The 20,590-nt window shown below is 34.9% G+C and overlaps 2 protein-coding genes across 8 annotated transcripts; one reads left to right on the top strand and one right to left on the bottom strand.

The window, feature by feature from the left end:
* Positions 1 to 629: 629 nt before the first annotated feature.
* On the top strand, positions 630 to 9,293 carry LOC142552348 (vacuolar protein sorting-associated protein 32 homolog 1-like). Of its 7 annotated transcripts, none has more exons than XM_075662101.1 (8): positions 630 to 793; positions 949 to 1,087; positions 1,390 to 1,489; positions 2,587 to 2,672; positions 2,757 to 2,848; positions 3,568 to 3,682; positions 3,760 to 3,943; positions 9,109 to 9,293. In XM_075662101.1, the coding sequence occupies exons 2-7, from the start codon at positions 1,016 to 1,018 to the stop codon at positions 3,937 to 3,939; spliced, it is 645 nt and encodes a 214-aa protein (XP_075518216.1). In that variant the 5' UTR covers positions 630 to 793; positions 949 to 1,015; the 3' UTR covers positions 3,940 to 3,943; positions 9,109 to 9,293. The 7 variants fall into 7 exon arrangements, with proteins under 7 accessions (XP_075518216.1, XP_075518215.1, XP_075518214.1 ...); XM_075662100.1 differs by lacking the exon at positions 9,109 to 9,293 and adding an exon at positions 4,398 to 4,673; XM_075662099.1 differs by lacking the exon at positions 9,109 to 9,293 and having other exon boundaries at positions 3,760 to 4,091.
* Positions 6,656 to 14,172, bottom strand: LOC142550817 (uncharacterized). Its single transcript, XM_075659865.1, has 5 exons — positions 14,032 to 14,172; positions 13,588 to 13,677; positions 13,362 to 13,481; positions 8,071 to 8,444; positions 6,656 to 7,052 (listed from the first exon to the last, which is right to left on the bottom strand). Exons 1-5 carry the CDS (start codon positions 14,170 to 14,172, stop codon positions 6,656 to 6,658), a joined length of 1,122 nt encoding a protein of 373 aa, XP_075515980.1.
* Between the last annotated feature and the right edge of the window lie 6,418 nt (positions 14,173 to 20,590).

The following is a 20,590-nucleotide window of genomic DNA, read 5'->3' as shown; positions in this document are numbered from 1 at the left end:
CAATCCGTCAAACCACCAATTTTTCTCCAAAAATGTAAACACATATATCTTTTGATAAATCTAAAATCAAGCAAATAAGGTCTTATTATCCCGAGACTAGTTACTCAAACTTTTATCTTATGTCGTTATCATTAATTCTTATAATCTGAACTCATTTGGAGGAGGAGGCTTGTAAAGATCGTATTGATTCTTATCAAAAAAAGACATGATTAACTGAGATTGTTCAAACAAGTATATGTCAACTAAATGGTATTCTCTTAGCAATTGGGGTTATGGGTTTTCAATTTATGGGGGTAGTATGAGATCCGTGTTGGGGGAGAAAATCACTCGTTTGATTGAGTACGCTACCAATCGACTTATACCTCTTATTACAGTGTAATTCTTATAATATGAAACTTTTGTTTATAGTTACATAATTTTTCTATTTTTTTTTCAACTCTTCCTAATTACATTCATATATTTTTTCTATTTTAAAACAGTCATGTTTTCTATTTTATTCAATTAAAAAATTGATATTGATTTTTAACGAGATGACTAAATTTTATAAGTCGAGACCATTGAAAAATGAGATAGTGCATCGGGTAAAATTGATAAAAATGAAGACTATATAGGGATTATTATCCCAATAATTTATTTTTATTCGAAGAAACAAGTCGCCCGACAATTCCTTTCTTTCCCGAAGAGTTTGGAAACACGTTTTCTATTACCAACCAATTACCTTTGTTATTATATTAAATCTGCAAAATCTCCTCCAAAATTCCAGGCTGAATCTAATCATCGGTCTACACAACAAGTCAGTACTCATTTACTTACGATTTGAATGATATGTTCAGATATAAATTATTTGTTTTTTGTCAGTGGAAGCTGTCCATTTTTACCAACTTTTAGTTCCCTATTGTTTGTCAGATCTAAGGATCAAATTTGACGCAGTTTCGGAATTTGTTGCAGGTTTAAGGATTTCAATTCTGTTTTTATTTCCCGTTGCTAATCATAGGTTTGAAAAAGATAAGCAACGATGTTTTCGGGGCTCTTCGCAAAGCCTAAGCAAGAGACGAATGCTCTTGCTACTCTAGACAAGTTAAACGAGGTGCAATTCTGATCCGATTTTGTTTAAATCTTTTGTGTAAATGAGTATATGCTGCAATCTAATTATTTATTGTTTATTTCTGCATCACAATCTTCTAGTATCATGTGAGTAAACATCATCACGTTTATAATTCATTAATATGGAAAATACTTTTGTCATGAAATTATATGGGAGAAGATAAGTTATTCTGTAAATGGTGAAAAAAATCAAGATCGTTTTCAAATCTAGAAATTTCAGAATGCAATCCATTTGGTTCTATACCAGCAGCATAATTTACCTATTCTTCCTTTGGAGGTGTGCAGACTCTTGAAATGTTAGAGAAAAAAGAGAGAGTTCTCTTGAAGAAGGCTGCCGCAGAAGTCGAAAAGGCTAAGGACTTTACTAGAGCTAAAAATAAAAGGGGTATGATATACTTGTGAAGTTGGTGTTCTTAAGTTAAATAGTAGTTAATTAACTGTGCTCTTAACATTTTATGAGATTCATTTACCTCTCGGGGTCACACCTAGATTTCAATAATCCTCTAAATAATGAGCAAGTGCAAAGGTATTATTGCAATTAAAAGATTCCCTCATTAATATTGGAACTCAACATCTTGATTGTGAATAGTGTAGATTTATTCTTTGAGAGTTTTGTCAAGATCCTCTTGAATGTTACAACTGGACGTTGAACTCACTTCAAGTGGATTGGTGGCCCTCCTCCAAAGATTTGCTTCAATCTCCCAAAAGTTATACAAAATATCTTCTCCCACAGGCTTGCGTGCAATCTCCTGAAACCAAAAGAACCAAAATATCATGAAATCATGATGAACAATGATGTTAGCTGCATTCTGTGTGTTTAAAGACCAAACATCAGGAGTAAAAGTGAAATGTTTACATGAAATTCTTGTGTAATGGAAGTATGAACTTCTAATTTTTTTCCCTGCAAAAGCTTCGACATAAATCCTTAACTCAATCATTTTAACGAGCATACTGCAGATATTTGAGTCAATCTTGAAAAAGATTCAGTGGTGTCTTACGATGATACAGACTTTCCCAATAGTTAGGAAAGTTGCTTCCAAATACATTCCACAACCTGCATGGAAATTTAATTAATATATTCTTACATTAAACATTCTGTGCAAGTAATCTGTATTTTAGTTGCAGAATTCGATCCTTCCTAGGACACGAATTTGCCTCAAACATATATCTCGATATGTCGTGTCCATATTAAGTAATGTCCATATTAGGTAAAATCCAAATTGCTTAGGATAATTTGTCAGCACAGCAACTGTGTTAACTCACCATTGTAGCAATTAATTTACAACAGAGCCACCGAGGTCTACATTAGACTTTTCTATACAGTAATTATCGTAGATAGAGAGAAATTACTTAGCATTCGGTTTTACTTTTATACTATTGAATGTGCCGCACAAATTTCAACTCATCTGTGTGTTTTCGATTTCTTAAGATTTCAATTGCAGTATATTCAGTGAAATGAAATTCTTGTATTTTAACTATTAGCGGCCATACAATGTTTAAAGAGGAAAAAGCTTTATGAACAGCAAATTGAACAGCTAGGAAATTTCCAATTGCGCATTCATGACCAGGTCAGTTTATATTGATGTAGTTTTCATGGTCATGTAGCTTTTCTCAAATGTCCCTGTTTTATTGTATGTGCACCTCGGTTCCAGATGATAATGCTAGAGGGGGCAAAAGCCACTACAGAAACGGTTGGCGCTTTGAGAACTGGAGCAGCTGCAATGAAAGCTATGCAGAAGGCCACGTAAGCTGCATTGTTCCCCACTGAGCCATTTGGTTGATTTATATATTGGAACAATGAAGTCTAAAGCAGGAAGAAATTCTAGAGCAGATAAAAACCACCACTGACACACGTGATAATGAAATTAAAGAAAACAAATAAGTACCTTACAATATGAATTAATACCCTGGAACCGCTTCACATTATTCTTATATGTATCGCTATAGCAAACTAATGAACCAGAATACACATTTTTAGCAATTCTAGGCTAGTGGCCTTGCGCCTAGAGTCTAGAGATATACCATGGGCAACCCTTTAACAAGTCGTGTTCGCTTCGGCGTAAAACATGCAACTTTAACACTCAAGGTGAGTTTTAAACACACGGCAAATGAAAAGATTTGCTGTGATTTTAATTTAATGTAATAATCATTCTTATTTACTTTACAAAGTCTAACAAATATTTGGCCCATCATGGTTGAAGGGATTGTAATTACGTATTAGAAGCCCACGTGAAACAATTTCTTTCTACATTTAAATTTTAATTTTTTTTCCCCACAATAGCCTCTCGTCTATCAGATGTCAGATGTGCCACTTGACTTGCGTCTTAAGCCTGGCCTCTAGTAGTGTGCTTTGCGCTTTCATTAACTATAATTTCATGATTAATATAAGGTTTAACAAATTAGCTTGGTGCGCTACCAACTTTATCTGATTCACGTTGTATTTGTGTTTTCATGGCGTTGCAGTAATATAGATGACGTTGACAAAACAATGGATGAGATCAATGAGCAGACTGAAAATATGAAACAAATTCAGGAAGCATTATCAGCACCACTTGGTGCAGCAGCTGATTTTGATGAAGTAAGCTATGGTTTATGACAGCTTCATCTTCACATTACTTGTTTGGAAGGATTCTCTTACGCTTTATTCCTCCACAGGATGAGTTGGAGGCAGAGCTTGAAGAACTTGAAGAAGCTGAGCTGGAGGAACAGCTCTTGTATCCTGCGACGACCGCTCCTGCTGCTCCTATTCGAGTTCCTGCTGGGAGGCAACCAGCAAAGAAGGTCGAAGATGAGGACGATGAACTTGCTGAATTGCAGAGGGAAATGGCCCTTTAAGCAGGTATTTTCTGACCTGGTTTAGTAATCAGGCTCTTTTTAATTGAAATTAAAGGACTTCTTTGGATCATGCAAATTCACTATTGGTTATTGGCCATTTGATGAAATATCCATACATAAAACATGTGGTAAAGATGCATTTTACTTCGTCATATTAGAAAGTAGTTAAAAAAAACTGTAAAAAAGGGCGTAAAATCCTGTGATTTTAAATATATATAATCATGTACCTATCTGCGCGCTTTTGTGGTTATTTAATCGAAACTCTACACTTTATTCTAGTAATACTAGAGTTCTTTATTATTCTTCGTTAATTAGCGTATATGAGGAAAATGATTTAGAAGTTGGTCATTAAAGATTGATATTTGATATTCAGCAGTTTTATATGTAATTTCTACAAAGACTAAATCTTCAATTTTAATTGGCCAAATGTGTGTATTTGAGTGATCACAGCTTCTGAGCTTCAGCTATTGGCCCATTTTCGGATTGATTTCATGGAGGTTACGTTCACGGATTTAGGGAACTGTATATGCATATGAGACTAGATATTTGTGATCATCTGCACGCATTTTTCTTTGCGGCATTTGGGAGTCCATTTCAAGTATATTAGCTAATATAAGTGATTCAGTTCACTCATTGAATCGTTATTTGTGCTAATATTATGAAAAGGACGTCTAAGACTTCAAGTTTTATATGTCAATTGTGCATTTTCGCTCACAATTCATTAAAAAGTTGAAAAGATGATAATAATGGGTTAACTTGAAAATCTGCTGCAATTGAAGCTCGTCTGATAACTCAGGTTTCAATAATCATCAAAATGCTAATAATGGCATGATAATGAAATCATAGTGGAGACTAAAGTTACACGAAAAAAAAACTTTAAATAGAATATATGAACACACGTGCCTCCATCAGGGCTTCAATTGAGCCTAGTTACTCGAGCTCAATTAAAACCCTTCTGCTCTTGAGCTCGAATTCGATCGAACTCAAATTTCGATGTTTGACTTGTACTCGAGTAAATATCTGCTTACTTAGTTTAAACATACTCGTTTCTTTTGAGTAATGTTAACCTATCTTAAGACTCAGCTTGATATTATTAACATCAATTGAGCTAAAGTAAATTTGATATGGGTCCGAACCAAACTTCGAGCGTTTCAACTGGTACTATCTAATTCCGCTGGTCTAATATTTGATTCTCAGTCTCATTTTTAAGACTCAATAAACGACTTTGCTACCCTTGTGTCTCATTTATATGTTGGTTGGAGTCAATAATAAAGGTAAAATATTGAGAAAGTTCAATAAATATTATATTTAACAAGAAAAGGGTCGAGCACATTAAATACATATTAAATATTATATTTAACAAGAAAAGGGTCAAGCAGCATTCATGTGTCAAAGGGCTTGCTTTTAGGCAGAAATATCATTTTCAAACTTTGAATACAACAATTGAGAGCCCCAAAAGAAGTTCTTTTTATGTTTTTGTTTTGTGCAGTTCATCTAGTGTATTCTGCCAATTAATCAATAGAGTCAAACGTCCTTTTTAGTTTCCCCCCTCTGTCGGACTTTTGCTTTGTTCTTTTACGCAGAAGGGGACCAAAATCATCACGCAGTAAAATTTAAAAACAAATGATTCCTTCTTTTGTCCCTCGTTAAGATTTATGACTCCGATGTATTTGTGTCTGCGGGAGATGATTGCTACATACCTGTGTAAGCATGTTCAATTTTATTTAACTAGCGCATCTCCAGTTATGAACCCTTCATTTTTTAACACCCATTGTCCCTCACAATCACAAACCCAAAAAACAACTATTTTGAGCCCCACTATCCAATCGCACCTTCCCTCACACCCTCATTTTTTTAAAAACGAACCCAGATGAATAAACTAGCTGTTGGAGATGCTCTTTATCGATTTAGTTGGATTGAGATGTAGGTGGGTTTAACGTCGACATCAACTTTCTAATATTGGTTAGATATTTTTTACAGTCAGTACTACCCAAATAACTTGATAATAAATATCAAAATAGTTCACAGTTGTAAAATATATGTTATTCGTAATTTGAATCGAAATTAAACTTAAAACTATAATATTACTTCTTTTGAGAACAGTACATATGAATAATGCTTGATTTAGTTTATTATATTGCCTCTTTTGTGAATTAGAACATTCATACGAATAATGCTTGATTTAGTTTATTGTCTGCAACCTCTAAATAAATATTATAATATTAAACAAATGGAATTACCATCTATCCCACGTACACAAATGTTCGTGAGAATGACTACGTACACAAATATTAAAATAATCACTCCTCATCCCTAATATTATTTATCTTACTCTAAATACATCATATATTTCCAATTTTACCCTTCTCCTAAATCCAAACTCACCACCACTTCCCTCCACCGACCGCCCGCCGCCGCATCCGACCACCTCCTCCTCCTGCCGGCCGCCGCCGCCGACCGATCACCACCGCCGCAAAAGTAGAAAGACAATTTTGTCCATTCATCAAAAGATTATTAATTATCTCATTCTTAACAATCATACCAAATATAATATTATTTATCATTATCTATTTCAATCATCTTTTTTATCATTTTTTTTTTAATCATTTCATAATTTTATCTTTCAACCAAAGGTAGCCTTAACAGTACCAAGGAACCACAACAAAATAGAGATAAATTGATTAGCACACCGTATTAACAAACCAGCTTCCATGAGTCAGTCCGCTCGCACGATCAGACTAATCAAATATGAGTTGACCAATTTGGATCCAACATCTGGATCCGTGTTCGCAAAGTCAACTAGTCCGACCCGAAACTCCGGGTATTCCATCAACGAGTCCTCTTGGCAAGACGTTTCCCATATGTCGCAAGGACCCAATCTCGCATGTTTAAGGGCACGGGTACGAATAGGAGTAGATGGCAAGCTAGTGAACATGGTTCGGATCATTTTTTGGCTACGGGGCAACCCGAATTCGGCTCCCCGAGAGGGTGGGCTCATACCCAAGCCCATGCCCATTTTCATATTGTTGATTTGCAAACGCCGTCGCATCGCTTCAGCGAGTTGATCAACTGAGTTTATGTTCATTAGCTCCCCACGGGCCAGCGGCGGTGACAATCATGGTTCGCTGTCGCGGTCGCGGAGATCGAAACGGATGCTACCGTTCCAGTTACAATGAAATTTCGCGGAACGAGTATTTTAAAAAAATATTATAAATATATAAAAATTAAAAATTTTGGAAAATATTTAGAAATATGAAAATTAAAATAAATATAATTTAAATAGATTATTTGATGTAAATAAGAAATTAAAATATTTTTAAAATTTTATTAACAATTTATTGAACACGATTTATATCGTTATTATATTTAAAATATTTCCATCCATATCAAAAATTAAATATACCATTAAAAATTATTTGTATTTAATTAATTAAAACTTTAAAATATTTTCGATTGGATATATATAATTTCGCACAAATTTGAATCAATTTAGAGTGATGGACTAATAATAAACATCAATCTTATATAAAATGATGTTACAAATTATTTAACATCAATTAAAATAGAAATATTTTATAATTAACTTAGTTTTTTTCACACTTTGCAATGAAAATTTCTCAATAGAAATAATTGACTTGTAGTCTCTTCTTTACACACAGATTTTTTGTTCTTGTTGCAGCTGTACATATCCCTTCCGTTCCGTGCCGTTCCGCCGTTAAATCCCCGTTTTCGGTATATGAAACGCCGATACAAGCCATCAACCTACACCCCGGAACCTCGTCAAGGTCGCTTGCATTCCAGTTCCGGAACGCCCGTTCCGTTCCCGTTTCGTCCAACCATGATTGCATCCAATGTAAAAGAGTGTGTCTCTTCTACACATAACCGTTCCGTATCGACGTTAAATCGCTGCTAAAAAGTCGAAGAACAGCGCTACAAAACAATCACCGATTTGCCCTGGAACTTTGGAACGGCGGTCACTGTTCCAGTTACGGCGAACCATGCCTCTTCTACACATAATCGTTCCGCTCAGCCGTTCCGTTCTGTATCGACGTTAAATCGCCGCTAAAAAGTCGAAGAACAACGCTACAAAACAATCACCGATTTGCCCTGGAACTTTGGAACGGCGGTCACCGTTCCAGTTCCGGAACGGCCATTCCGGCAAACCATGGTGACAATGTTTTCGGAGACACCGACGGCGAGTATGAACTGGATTTCGGCGAAGATCCGAACAAACCCAAGGCTACAAACGAGACGCCTCTAAGTACACTTGGGGACGTGTCTGGGCTAGTAGCATGTGGCAAAATTCGTAGCTGCTCCGGCGTGTGAGCGAAGAAACAGACGCGACGCCGGCAGCGAGTCCCATCTTTACACGGCTGCGTGCGGTATCGAGCTGGGTGGAGCCAGCACTCGAACCAAGCGCTTTCGTGCAGGCAACCATGATGGTTGCCGTTTGCATAAATATTATGGGGATGCGAGCCAACGGGTCCTCGACCGTGGGATTGGACCTATGAGGTTCTCCGATCGTCATCATCATTTTGTACTATCAGTTTAGTGTAGTGGCACTGTCTTGATCGCCATGCGATCGAATGCGGAAGGGTTCAATTTAAACTGATTTTTTTACCATGGTTAAAGATTTAGAGATAACTATGGTTGGGTTCAGATGCTGTTGGATATACGTGCAGATATATTTATTTGGTAGATTTTCTACTTGCGGGAGATGAGATGTTTATCTAGCGGAGTTGAATTTCCGACCAAATGCTTCGATTCGATTTGAAGTACTGCAACATGCTGTGTCTTCACAGCAGTACTCGTAGTGCAATCTCATATATGTTCATAAATTTTCCACCTAAAAGATGAAAGGGAATAAAACGTAAATGTTGGACCAATAATGAGCTCGATTTTCCCACTGCTTTAGATAGAGATGGAGAACATGTTTTATTTATTTATTTGTGGAGAGATTATTGAAATTGAATTCGAAACTAGTCTCAAAACTTAGTCCGGAGTTTTATTCAATTGCTTTTGAACAATTTTCTTTGAATAAAATGTATGTTAGTTATTGATGGAATAGATGACTGCACCTCATTTTTCATCACACTACCTCATTGTCTTCTACTCTTCTAACGTTTGTTCGTGACGTAAGTGATAATTAACGAAGTTTTTTGTTTACAGGTCTACGACTATATGTATTGTTTACGAGTTGATCGTCTATAGTCATGTGGACTCTTTAACAAGCCAATCAGATCTTTCTATTTCGGTCTACGAATATATAGACTCATTTAGGAGCTAATCAAATCTTTTCACTTTGATCTGCGTAATTGGAGCAATCAAATTTTTAGCAACTATCATTTGCCTTACTTGATTGTTCCATATATCATTATGAAAGTGTGTACCTTGTTTAAAAAAAAAAAAATCGTGCAAAGAGAAAAAAAATCAATATAGCTAAACGGCAGAGGTGTTAGACAAACACTTCGGTACAAAGTAAAAATACAACCGATTTATTTTCATGATACCGAAGCTGATATTTTGTTAGGAAACATTCTCCTACAAATGTTTAAATCATATATACAAGAAAATGAGACTACAATATTAATTTTCGCAACATTATACGATCACAAAGTTATAGTCTAGAGCTAAGAGATATATTTTATAGAAAAATGTCAATCGAGTTTTGCAGCGCAGCAAGCATGGTGCCGAAAAAAAACTTCTGAACCCAAAAATGAAATATTCTAGAGGGTTTGGAGAAACAATGCTCCATTTAAGAGCAGATAAAGACCTCCGACCAAAAGAAATAGAATTCTTCAAGATAGCTCTACACCAGAATGATTTAGAGTTTGAATCGAAAACATCTTTGGAAGATGTCAAGAAAAATATCAAAGAAAATTACAATAAAGATCCATTGACATGGTTGGATAAAAATCAACTCAAAGTCAGCATTAACATCATGAAAGACAGAGAATATGAATTTGTTATATGTAATCATATCCCAATGAACATAATTGATCAAAATGATATGCAAATTATTATCAAAGAACATCTGGACATTGGACTAATCAAAACATGAATATCATCATAGAACAATCTAGGTTTCTGGTGAAAAAATCATGGTGATATCGAAATAAACAAACTCATGTTGCGGTATTAATTATCAAGAAATTAACAAAATATTGGAGTTTGATATATATTTGATATCTAGCAGAGAACATTTGATTAGTTGTATATGTAACGTTAAAATATTCTATAAATATGATTGTAAGTCTGGATTCTATCAAATTTGGATGGAAGAAGAAAGCAAGAAGTTCGTTGCTTTCTCGACACCACAGACACTATATTTGTTAAGTATTATCATTGAGATTGATAAACTCACCCCATATATTTCAAAGTTTTTTAAAAATTGTTAACTTTGCTAGAATGTTCATTAAGGATTTAGCAAAATACATAAAAATGTTTAGTTAATTACTGAGAAATTGCAAGATTATAAAAATAAAAGAACATACAAAAGAAATTAGTCACCCAAAGGAGTTTGTAAAAATCTTCCAAAAGTAGTTATTCTTCAGATGAAGAGGATCTGATATTATACACTGATTCCAATGATCGTTGGTGATCAGCGGTTTTAAGAAGCTCACACAGGAGAACAACCATGCAGGTGATCAGTAGTCTATAAAAGCAAAAACTTGTGTGAGACGGTCTCACGAATCGTATTTTGTGAGACAGATCTGTTATTTGGGTCATCCATGAAAAATTATTAATTTTTATACTAAGAATATTACTTTTTATTGTGAATATTGATAGAGTTGACCCGTCTCACAGATAAAGATTCGTGAGACCGTCTCACAAGAGACCGACTCGTTTATAAACCCAGTGGATACAACTCGACCACATTTTGGTTAAAGAATTAAAATTTTTAATTTATTATACGAAAGCATGATGAATTATTAAAAAAAACCTTTTAATTAACAATATATAGATTAGAAACTTTACGTAGCTCTATATCGTTAGACGTGTTTAATAGGTATAACAACGTCACTTGTAGAAAAAAGAGTTCAAGGATGATTTTACAAAATTTTAAATATATTAGAGTTTAAACTAACTTTAAATGTACAAGAAAATAAACTGAGGTTTTGAAATTTACATCAAAAAATTACTTCAAAATTATTCTCAGTTTATTATTTTTAATTTTAATTTGCCACCAAAATGTACGAATTTCCATGTGTGTGCATCGCAGTCCAAAGGTACCTACACGTGTCCGGTGCACTGTTCCCTAAGATGCGACACGCGAAAGGTTGCAGTAGGTAGTTTTGGATATTCATTTGACTTTTCTTTTTATTTATCTGTCAAATCATTATTTTTTAAAATATATCCGATGCCTTGTGTATATTTGTTTAGAACAAGCATAATTCCTAATCCATTTCCATATATCTTAGCCCCTCATGCATTATTATTATTATTAGTATTATCAAATAAAAGGGAACAAACATAATTCAATTTACATGATTTTAATTATATAAATATTATATTCTCTCTCGATAAATGTAAACCAATGCCTTGTTTAAAATTGGATATCGTGTGATCCACATTCTCAAATCTTGTCCACAAAAGTCCCAACATACACAAGGAATGCATGCCAGAGAGTAGAGTGCCACCCCCATAATACTCTACACTAGTTAAAAAATTTATATGTAAAATCCATTTTTAAATTATTATTATGCAAAATTCCTAAAATATAAAAGTAACATTTAAATACTCGGGAAATGATAAAAATAAATAAATAAATGGTTATAGATAGAAATATGGGGAACTTGTCAAAAAATCCCTATACTCATTCTTAACTTTCTCTTTACTCCATATCCCACTAAAACTTTGTTTCAACTCCCCATTTCTTTTAATTTTTCAAATTTACTCTTATATCTTTATTTTTGAATAATTAATTTTTCATTTTTAAATAATGGCCCATCATACTTCCGTAAAATAAATCAAATCTTTTACCTCTCTGACCGGAGTACCACCGGGTTATATCCACCGTATTTTACATACTGCTCCTCACAGTCCAACCACGCGATGCAACCGATGGTTACCGACGTAGATTCCTTCAGCAGTACTTGGCACAACCCTAATTCGTTTCATACCTTAGGGTGTACAATAAAAGATAAAATTTTGAAAATAATACATGAGAGGGGCTAAGAGCAAATATCTCTTTATTCAAACACCAACATTTTATTAATACATAGTAACCTCCTCTAACTTGTTTAGCTACTAATAGTAGGTGAACTCACTACACACATATACTTGAAAGAAAGTTATTACAAATGATTTGAAGAAAAATGAAGAGGTTGATCGATGCCTTCATCTTCCTTCTGCATCCTTATTTATAGACGGCTCCTTCGGATTTGAAATTCGGACTTCAAATCTTCATAAACCTTTACAGCTTGCCTTGGGACCTTGTAGTGGTTGAGTGGTCCCTTCTTGAACTGTCTTTTTCTAGATTATTAATATAGACATCAACTTTTCCCATTCTTTTATTTCACCGCACTGCCAGTAGGAATGCGTTTGAAAAAGATCAGCTGTAATTTTGTTCCCTTCTTCTTGGAACGTTTGAGCTAATGATCTGAGGGCTTTTAACTCCTTCCTTTCATGTTTGAGTCTTCTTTTTAAAACCTTCATATATGTAAAATACATTTGATTTTCTTGGTGTGATTTACTGGTTCCAATCTATCATTATTTATAGATGAAAATTTCGGGACCAGTTATCTTGCTTTTATTCATTGGATTCCCTTTTTAAATTAGGTATTCAATGATCCTTGTCATTTTCCACCCATTATTGGTGGTCCTTGTCCTTCCACTCACATGGTGGGTTTTCTTTTTGCTAGTGAGCTTGATCACATGTACACCTTTAATTTTGTCGAGGAATCTTTGGTTTTCGTTGTCCTCGAGGAAAACGTGAAGGTGGTCCATCCCCACTTGTGCTTGTGTCGGTAAAGTGTTTCCGATCAGATCTCGGTTTGAATCCTTTACCGAATTCAGGTTCCTTCTGGTTTTGGCATTCAAGGCAGATGTTTTCTGACCATCTTCCTATATGTGCCATGTTACAGAATTTTCGGCGAGTTTCTTTACTAGCCGGCAGCTTGCTGTTCCACAAAAGATTTCTCTTTTTCTCAAATAAATCTTCTGCAAAACTTGTGGTTTTTCCTGTCATAGTGTTTAACAGGAATGATCCGTTCACCGAATGATTATAAAATTTGAACGGGAACTTGACTTTGTCCATCTCAGTGAGACAGACCCATAGACCCCAAGCTCTTCTGGTAGAAATGTCATCTTCAGCAATTGAAGCAACCAGGGGTGTTTCTTCTGTCGGAGGGTCCTTGATAAATTTTTGAATATTTGTATCCGGCCTCCTTAACTTAATGAATGAAAGGCTTCGTGAGAACCTTTTCCTGCTGGTTCTGGTGCTGCACTAAAAAAGTATTGCTCCAAAACATCTCCTCTGGACAAATAATCATTATTCGCCCAAGTTTCATGAACATCTTCCTGGATCCATTTTGGTAATCCTGAAATTTCCGGAAAGCTAGGTGATGTAGTAAAAACTGAGGCAAGAGCCCCGAATTCATACCATGCTTTAACCTCCTTTGGATATGAATTTGTTTTCATCCATACCCTGGGGTATTTTCCTGAAACATCAACCCTGTTGGTAGTTGGGTTAATGCAAATTCTTGTCTTCAATTTCTCCCAATTATGTTGATAAACCTGAAATGGAGAAATTGTTGCTTCGTTAGTACCAACCTTAGATTTGCCTTTGTCAATATGAGGCCTAAGGTTGATCTCTCCCTTTTCAATCCCCGAGGTGAAGGGTTGACTTGAAGACTCAAGATAAGGATCAGGAGTCTCAATTTTTGTTTCAGCCGACTCATCTGGTAATGATCCCGACTTAACACTTGTGCAAGGGGTATTTGAATCCCCCGCTACAGGTATAGGGTCCTGTACTCGAAAACTCTCCATTTCGGAAACCAATGGCTTCTCAATGCCTTGGAGGATAGGCCTTTGCATTACAGACCATAACTGAGTATATGCCTGTAAACAACCTGTAATTCGATCAGAGACAATTCTCTTATCAGCTTGTTGTAGCCTTCCCGCAACTTCTGCGTTAACGGCCAACTTGTTGAACTCGGTTTGAAGCATTTCAATGTGTTCCCTCAAATGCCTCTGAATCTTGATAATAGCATCAATGTCAATGCTGTCCATCTCTTGTTAAAAAATCTGCAAGAATATTTTCATGAGATTTTATTATCACAATATCAAAAATATAATTCTGACAAAGTGCCTGCCATCTTAATAATCTGGCCTTCTCGGGTTTAGACTCAATTCTATTCCTTAAGAAAGCTTTTACCTGTGTGTTATCAACTTTCAAAGTAAATTTCTTTGCAAGTAAAAATAATGGTCATTTTTCAAAAGCCCTTTTTACTGCATAAAATTCTTTTTCGTTGATATGCCATCTAATGGCTTCTGCATCTGAGAATAACCCACTGCAGTATCTGCATGGTTGTTCTCCATCTGGTGTGAGCTTAGTAAGAACTGCTGCCCACCAATGATCACTGGCATCTGTGTATAATACCAGATTATCTTTATCTTGAGGAATCGCCATTTTCGGAATATCTTTACAAATCTTCTTCAACTGGACAAGTCCTTCTGTGTGTTCTTTTGTCCATATAAATCTTGTATCTTTTTTCAATAATGGACTGAACACCTTCCTGTGTTTTGCTAGGTTTTTGATAAACATCCCAGCAAAATTAACAACTCCTAAAAAACTTTGAAGTTGTTTCTTGTCTTTGAGACTTTTTGGAAAATTCTGCACCTTTTCAACTATGTGATCTTGCAGAATTATTCCTGACTCATCGATTTCAATTCCGAGGAATTCAATCTTTCTTGTAGCAATGACTGATTTTTTTTCAGATAAAACCAGTCCTTCTTTCTTGCAAACATTAGAGAAAATCTCCAAATGCTTAACATGTTCATTCATATCTTTAGATGCTATTAAAACATCATCAATGTAAACAAACATAAACTTAAAATAATCTTTAAAAAGACTATCCATTTTCCTTTGAAATATCTGGGGTGAATTAGCCAATCCCATTGGTAACACTTCCCAAATATAATGTCCTTGAGGTGTGGAGAAAGCTGTGAATTTCTTGCTTCCTTCCTCCATCCGAATCTGATAAAATCCGGACTTACAATCAAATTTAGAGAATATATTTGTATTGCGTATACAACTAATTAGATGTTCTCTGCTTGGTATAAAATACCTATCAAACTCCAGAAGTTTATTAATTTCTTGATAATTAATAACCAATCTGGGTTTTCCTCGTTTTATCTCACCATGGTTTCTTACCAGGAAACCTGGACTGCTATATGGTGACATACCTGCTTTGATTAAACCAAGGTCCAAATGTTCCTTGATTATAATCTGCATATCCCTTTGATCAATGATATTCATTGGGATAGGCTTGCAACGGACAAATTCATACCTTTTGCCTTCCTTAATCTTAAGGCAACCTTTGAGTTGATTTCTGTCTCACCATGCCAAGGGATCTTCGTTGTAATTTTCTTTGATCTTTTTCTTGACATCTTCCAATGATACCTTAGATTCAAACTCTACTTCATTTGTTTGTAGAGTTATCTTAAGGCATTCTATATCTTTTGGTTTGAGTACTTGATCTGCCCTTAACTGGAGCATTGTTTCTCCAAACCATCTAGAATCCTTCATTTTTGGGTTCAGAAGTTGTCCTGAATCACCACGCTTGCTGCGAAACTGGATTGACAATTTTCTGTAAAATGTCTCTCTTAGTCTCTGGACTATGATTTTGTGATCACATGGTGTTGTGAACATTAATCTTCTAGTCTCATTTTCTTGAGTATAGGACTTGAACATCTGTAGGAAATTATTTCCTAACAATATGTCAGCTCCTGTATCATGAAAATAAATTGGTGGTGTCTTTACCTTGTACCAAGGTGTTTGTCCAGCACCATCAATCATGATTTCTGTCATCTTAATCCCTTTACTTAAGATTAAGATTCTTCTGGAAAAATCTCTTCCAGCAATCTTTGGTAATTCTTCTTCCCAATTATTTGGAAAAATACCTCTTTTTGCTGTACAGATTCCAGCACCTGAATCAATATAAACAGCAAAATATTCTGCCTTATATTGTTCATACAACATTCCTATTGGAATATATATGGAGAATGGACTTGTGGTCATTGGATTTTTCACATCTTATCATCTGCCATAAACTCCATTCCATACTCTAGACGTTTCCAAGGTTTATGTTCCTCGAGAAACTCTAGTCCAAGAATCAGTCGATTTAATTCTTTCCCTGGAATTCCTTGAATATGAACTTCCAATTCTCCGATATTAATCAGTCCTCGGTAAGTTCCTATCATAGGTTGTTCCAAATAGTATATTGAATTACAAGGAAATTGATTCCTTTGCTTAGTAATATCACTTCCTTCCACCCTTCTGGGCATCTAAGTTTTTTCATTGTAGAAAAATTTTTCGGCTCCTATTGGGTTTCTATGACAGGCGGTTTTCCCCATCTGTAACTTGTAATTCTATCTCCTTGAAAAGATAGTCTTCTTGATTCCAATCTAAGACTTTGATTGCTTTGTAGAATCGGTTTGTCTTGGATCTGGATATCTGTTTCCTGTATTAAAGGAAACTCGACTCTTTCTGGATAAATTGCCTGAGCAACTTTTCCGAATATCTCAGGGATTTCAATAAACTCATTTCTAATAAACAATTCAGAATGATGTGTATTAGATAGAGCATATGAAATTTGATAGGTAATAGAATATGGCCTATTACCTTCTTTCATCAACCTTTTTTCCTTGAAGTTCTGATGCAATGTCAAGGCTCGGCTGAAATCTCGATCTGCCAGGTTGTAGGCTATCCTTGGATAGATTACTCCTACAATCTTTCCTGCACAGAAATTCCCTGAGATTGTTCCCAATACTGAATCTTGTAGATTCCCCATTCTTTTATCGCATATAGCAATATCAATAGGTGAATCTATCTCTTCTTTAAAAGTAGCTTTTATCATAATTTGGATTGCTCCAATATGAATCCAGGACATAGTCCTTGCTACTTCTATCTTGAGTTTTTGTAATTCCTCCTTAATTTCTTCGGAAGGAATTAACTGCATCTCCATTCTATTTCCTGTAAGTTCCATCGGGATTGCCATTTCCTTTCTAGAAACTTTATAGATTAGATGATGCTTTCTGTTCCTTAGGCCAAGACTTCCTAAGAACTTTTCTACCTGTCCTGCAGAGAATCCTTGATATCTCTGTAGGCTAGGATTTTCTCTCATGATCCTTTGGACCATATTATGAGAGATTGTTGTCTGACTGAAAAACCCAGACAAATCTTCATGTGTTTCGTGTCGAAACACTTCGTCCTCAGTCAGATTCCGATTCAGTTCCATCGGATCCTTCCTGACTTAGAACTTCTTCTTCATATATACTCTCATCTGAGACAATGTCCTCAAATCGGTATACTTGAATAAGATCTTGGTAATAAAATGCTTCTTCAATATCCGGGGTAGGATCGAAGCGTTTAATACCTCTTTTTTCATTTTCTGGATAGTTGGCCGAAATATGACCTCTTGCTCCCACATGTCCAGTAATTGCAATCCTTGAAACTTTCATTGGCTCGAGTATGAGCTCTTCTGAAAGTTTTCTTCGTAGGTGTTCTTCATGTGCTTCGAGATGTACTTGATGCTTGGGATGATATCCTACTCCTTGATGGTCCGCTTCTTTGTCCAGATTTATAAGATCTGGCTTTCTGTCTAAACCATACAGTTCTTGGCTTCCAAGAACTTCTTCCACTTTTAGCATAAGGATGAGTCCTAAAACTTTTCCTCTTATGCTTCTGTGGTTTACTTCCAATAATTGTTGGAAGATCATTTTCTTTACAACACAGAGGAGTTCTTTTGTTGATACCCCTTAAGCGTTTGTAATTCTTTTGTAATGCTGCCATATGGCACCATTCTGCCAATTTTCCTTTAAGGAAAGAAGCTCTTCGTGCCAACGTATCTGGATTTCCAGGTACGTATTCCCTTATAAGCATTTCTCTCCAAGGGCTTGGCATTTTTGCGAAGAAAAGCTGCATAGCTATATCTTCTTCGACTCCTGAATTCCATCGATATTTAGTGAATAACATAATATATTCATCCACTAAACATATATCGTGTAATTCAAGACTATACAGAGCCTGAGTATATTTCTTCCTCTTCTCTGTATCCTGACTATTAAAATAGTCTACCCCTATAAACTGTGCTTTAAATAGGGTGGCCATTTTTTCGGCTATCTCGCTCAGAGATTCTCCGGCCAGGACCGACTCTTTCATTTCTAATGAAGTCATGTCCCAAGCAATTTTCACCGATCCCATTAGACTCATTTCTAAAAGTTTAATGAATCCTTCTTTGTTGAGATCAAGTGTTCCTGCTGCGATTATCATAGCAGATGTCCAGTCATCTATGAGATCTTCCCTGTTTTTGAAATCTAATACATCAAGGTTAAACATAACCCCGTAAGGATGTATCGGATCTAAAACAGTCTTCCCGTAGGGTGTTTGGTGCAAGGGAATTTGATTTCTCCTTGTCCTAGTTCCCGCAGGGTGTGATCCTCCACCAGTATGGAAATCAGATTGAGATTCTCTCATGTTTACATTCTGAGATCCCACACTTTCCCTGGGTGGTTCCTGAGAAGATGACCAGGTTATAGCAGGTATTTCTCCTCCTGCTGTGTTCATCTTTAGATCTATCACTTTGAGATTTGCGAAAGATTCCGCAAGCTCTTGTAAATCCTCCAGACCAATCCTTTCTAAAGTTGTCATCAGATAAATTTCTTTTTTGAGACAGATTTAATTAGATTGATCATCTTTTCTTCTTCAGTCAATGGTTTTGACACCACTCTGGCCTTCCCTTGTTGATGTAACAAAGGTTCGGTGCCAAATGATGGTGGTAACCATTCTCTTGAAGTTCTTTTACTAGAACCTGGTTGTTGTTCTAGTTTCTGAATTCTTGTTTGAATATCCTTTAATATTCCAAGAATTTTTTCTTGGGTTTTAAGGTCTTCTTCAACCCGTTGAGGTACAAAATATAGCATGTTGCCATAATTTTGTACTGTTTTTTGGATTTCTCTAAGATCTAAAGAGAGCTTAGAAGAGTCTGGTACTATCTCCAGAAACTTATTTGCTTGAATCATAAGTTTACCTGAGATTTTATCTGAGGGTGCTGATGCGTCCCTTTCTGCTTCTGATATCTAACAATAGTTAGATGAACTTGTGTATATCCCAAAATATTGGAATAGCTCTTGTAAATTATTTTTCTCGAACCTAAGTTCGGATTCATAATTTTTTCGAAATTCTCCTTCTCTTACAATTAGTTACTATTAAAAAATAAAATCTGTGTTTGAAATAAATCAACCTTTCGCTCTGATATCATTTGAGAAGCGTGAGGATCAATTAAACTTAAAATAGGAATAAGGGTATTTTTATCCATTTTAAAATATTAGGGAGTTTAAAGAAGGTTTTGAGGTGTAGGGAGTTTGGGTAAAGTTGAGTTTGGGTTTGGGGATTTATGAGCAATTTACTCTAGAAATATTCCGGACGAAGATTGTTCTTTTTCCCATTTATAAAAAAAGATAATAAATTTCTTTTTTTCAAGGTGACGATTGTCAACTCGATCGAAATTACGTGATACTTTGTATGAAACTTTGGGTCCATAAAACAATGGGCTAGCCTTGGATTCCCTTCATGTGCCTATTATCGTTCGATAAATAATATAATGAGCTAGCTTTGGATACCCTTCATGGGCCACTTGTTATTTAAACAAGACTACAATGTTTTTTAATTATTATTATCGGGTATGATACATGCGTGCACACACACATATATATACATGTATATATATATACTAGTTATTCTGCATACGCGATGCGTGTGTATACAATCTTTTTGTTAATTATCCTCTGATGTTTAGTTTGCTTTTTTTTCCTCTTACTAGTTACTTTACCACGCGATGTGTGTTTATACAGTCTTTTTTTTTATCATTATCGATTGACTAAAATGAAATTTGACAAATTATAGAGGGACTAAATTGATATTTGAATTGTTGAAATAAAAAAATAAAAATAAAAGTGTGTGTTGAATTTTTTTTTTTTAAACAAAAACAAAAGTGTAATATTAATATCATATAATGGTAAAGTTGACACACACACACACACATTATAGTATCGACACACGTGTTGCATGTTTGTACAATATTTTTTATAATTCATTTGGTTTGTATTTAAATGAGGATCAAAATATAATTATAAAAAATATTGAGAAACTATATTATAATTTTGATATATGAATTGAAAAAATAAATAAAAAAAGACTCAAAAAAGAATTGAATTTACAATTTGATGGTTAAGAAACAAATAATTTATCAACTGAACTACACGTGACTTAATTAAAATTTTACATTTTATTAATATATATGATTATTAAAACAAACACATCAAAAGTTAGTTATTTTAATATCTTAAATTTAATAATATGGTATAAATAGATTAGATATAACAAGAGTGGAATAAAACCAAGAATATCCAATATTTATTTAATCAA

This window comes from Primulina tabacum, chromosome 7, assembly GCF_025594145.1.
Source record: "Primulina tabacum isolate GXHZ01 chromosome 7, ASM2559414v2, whole genome shotgun sequence".
NCBI lineage: Eukaryota > Viridiplantae > Streptophyta > Magnoliopsida > Lamiales > Gesneriaceae > Primulina > Primulina tabacum.
Note: the sequence above shows the minus strand (reverse complement) of the source record. Positions and strands in the feature narration are given on the sequence as shown.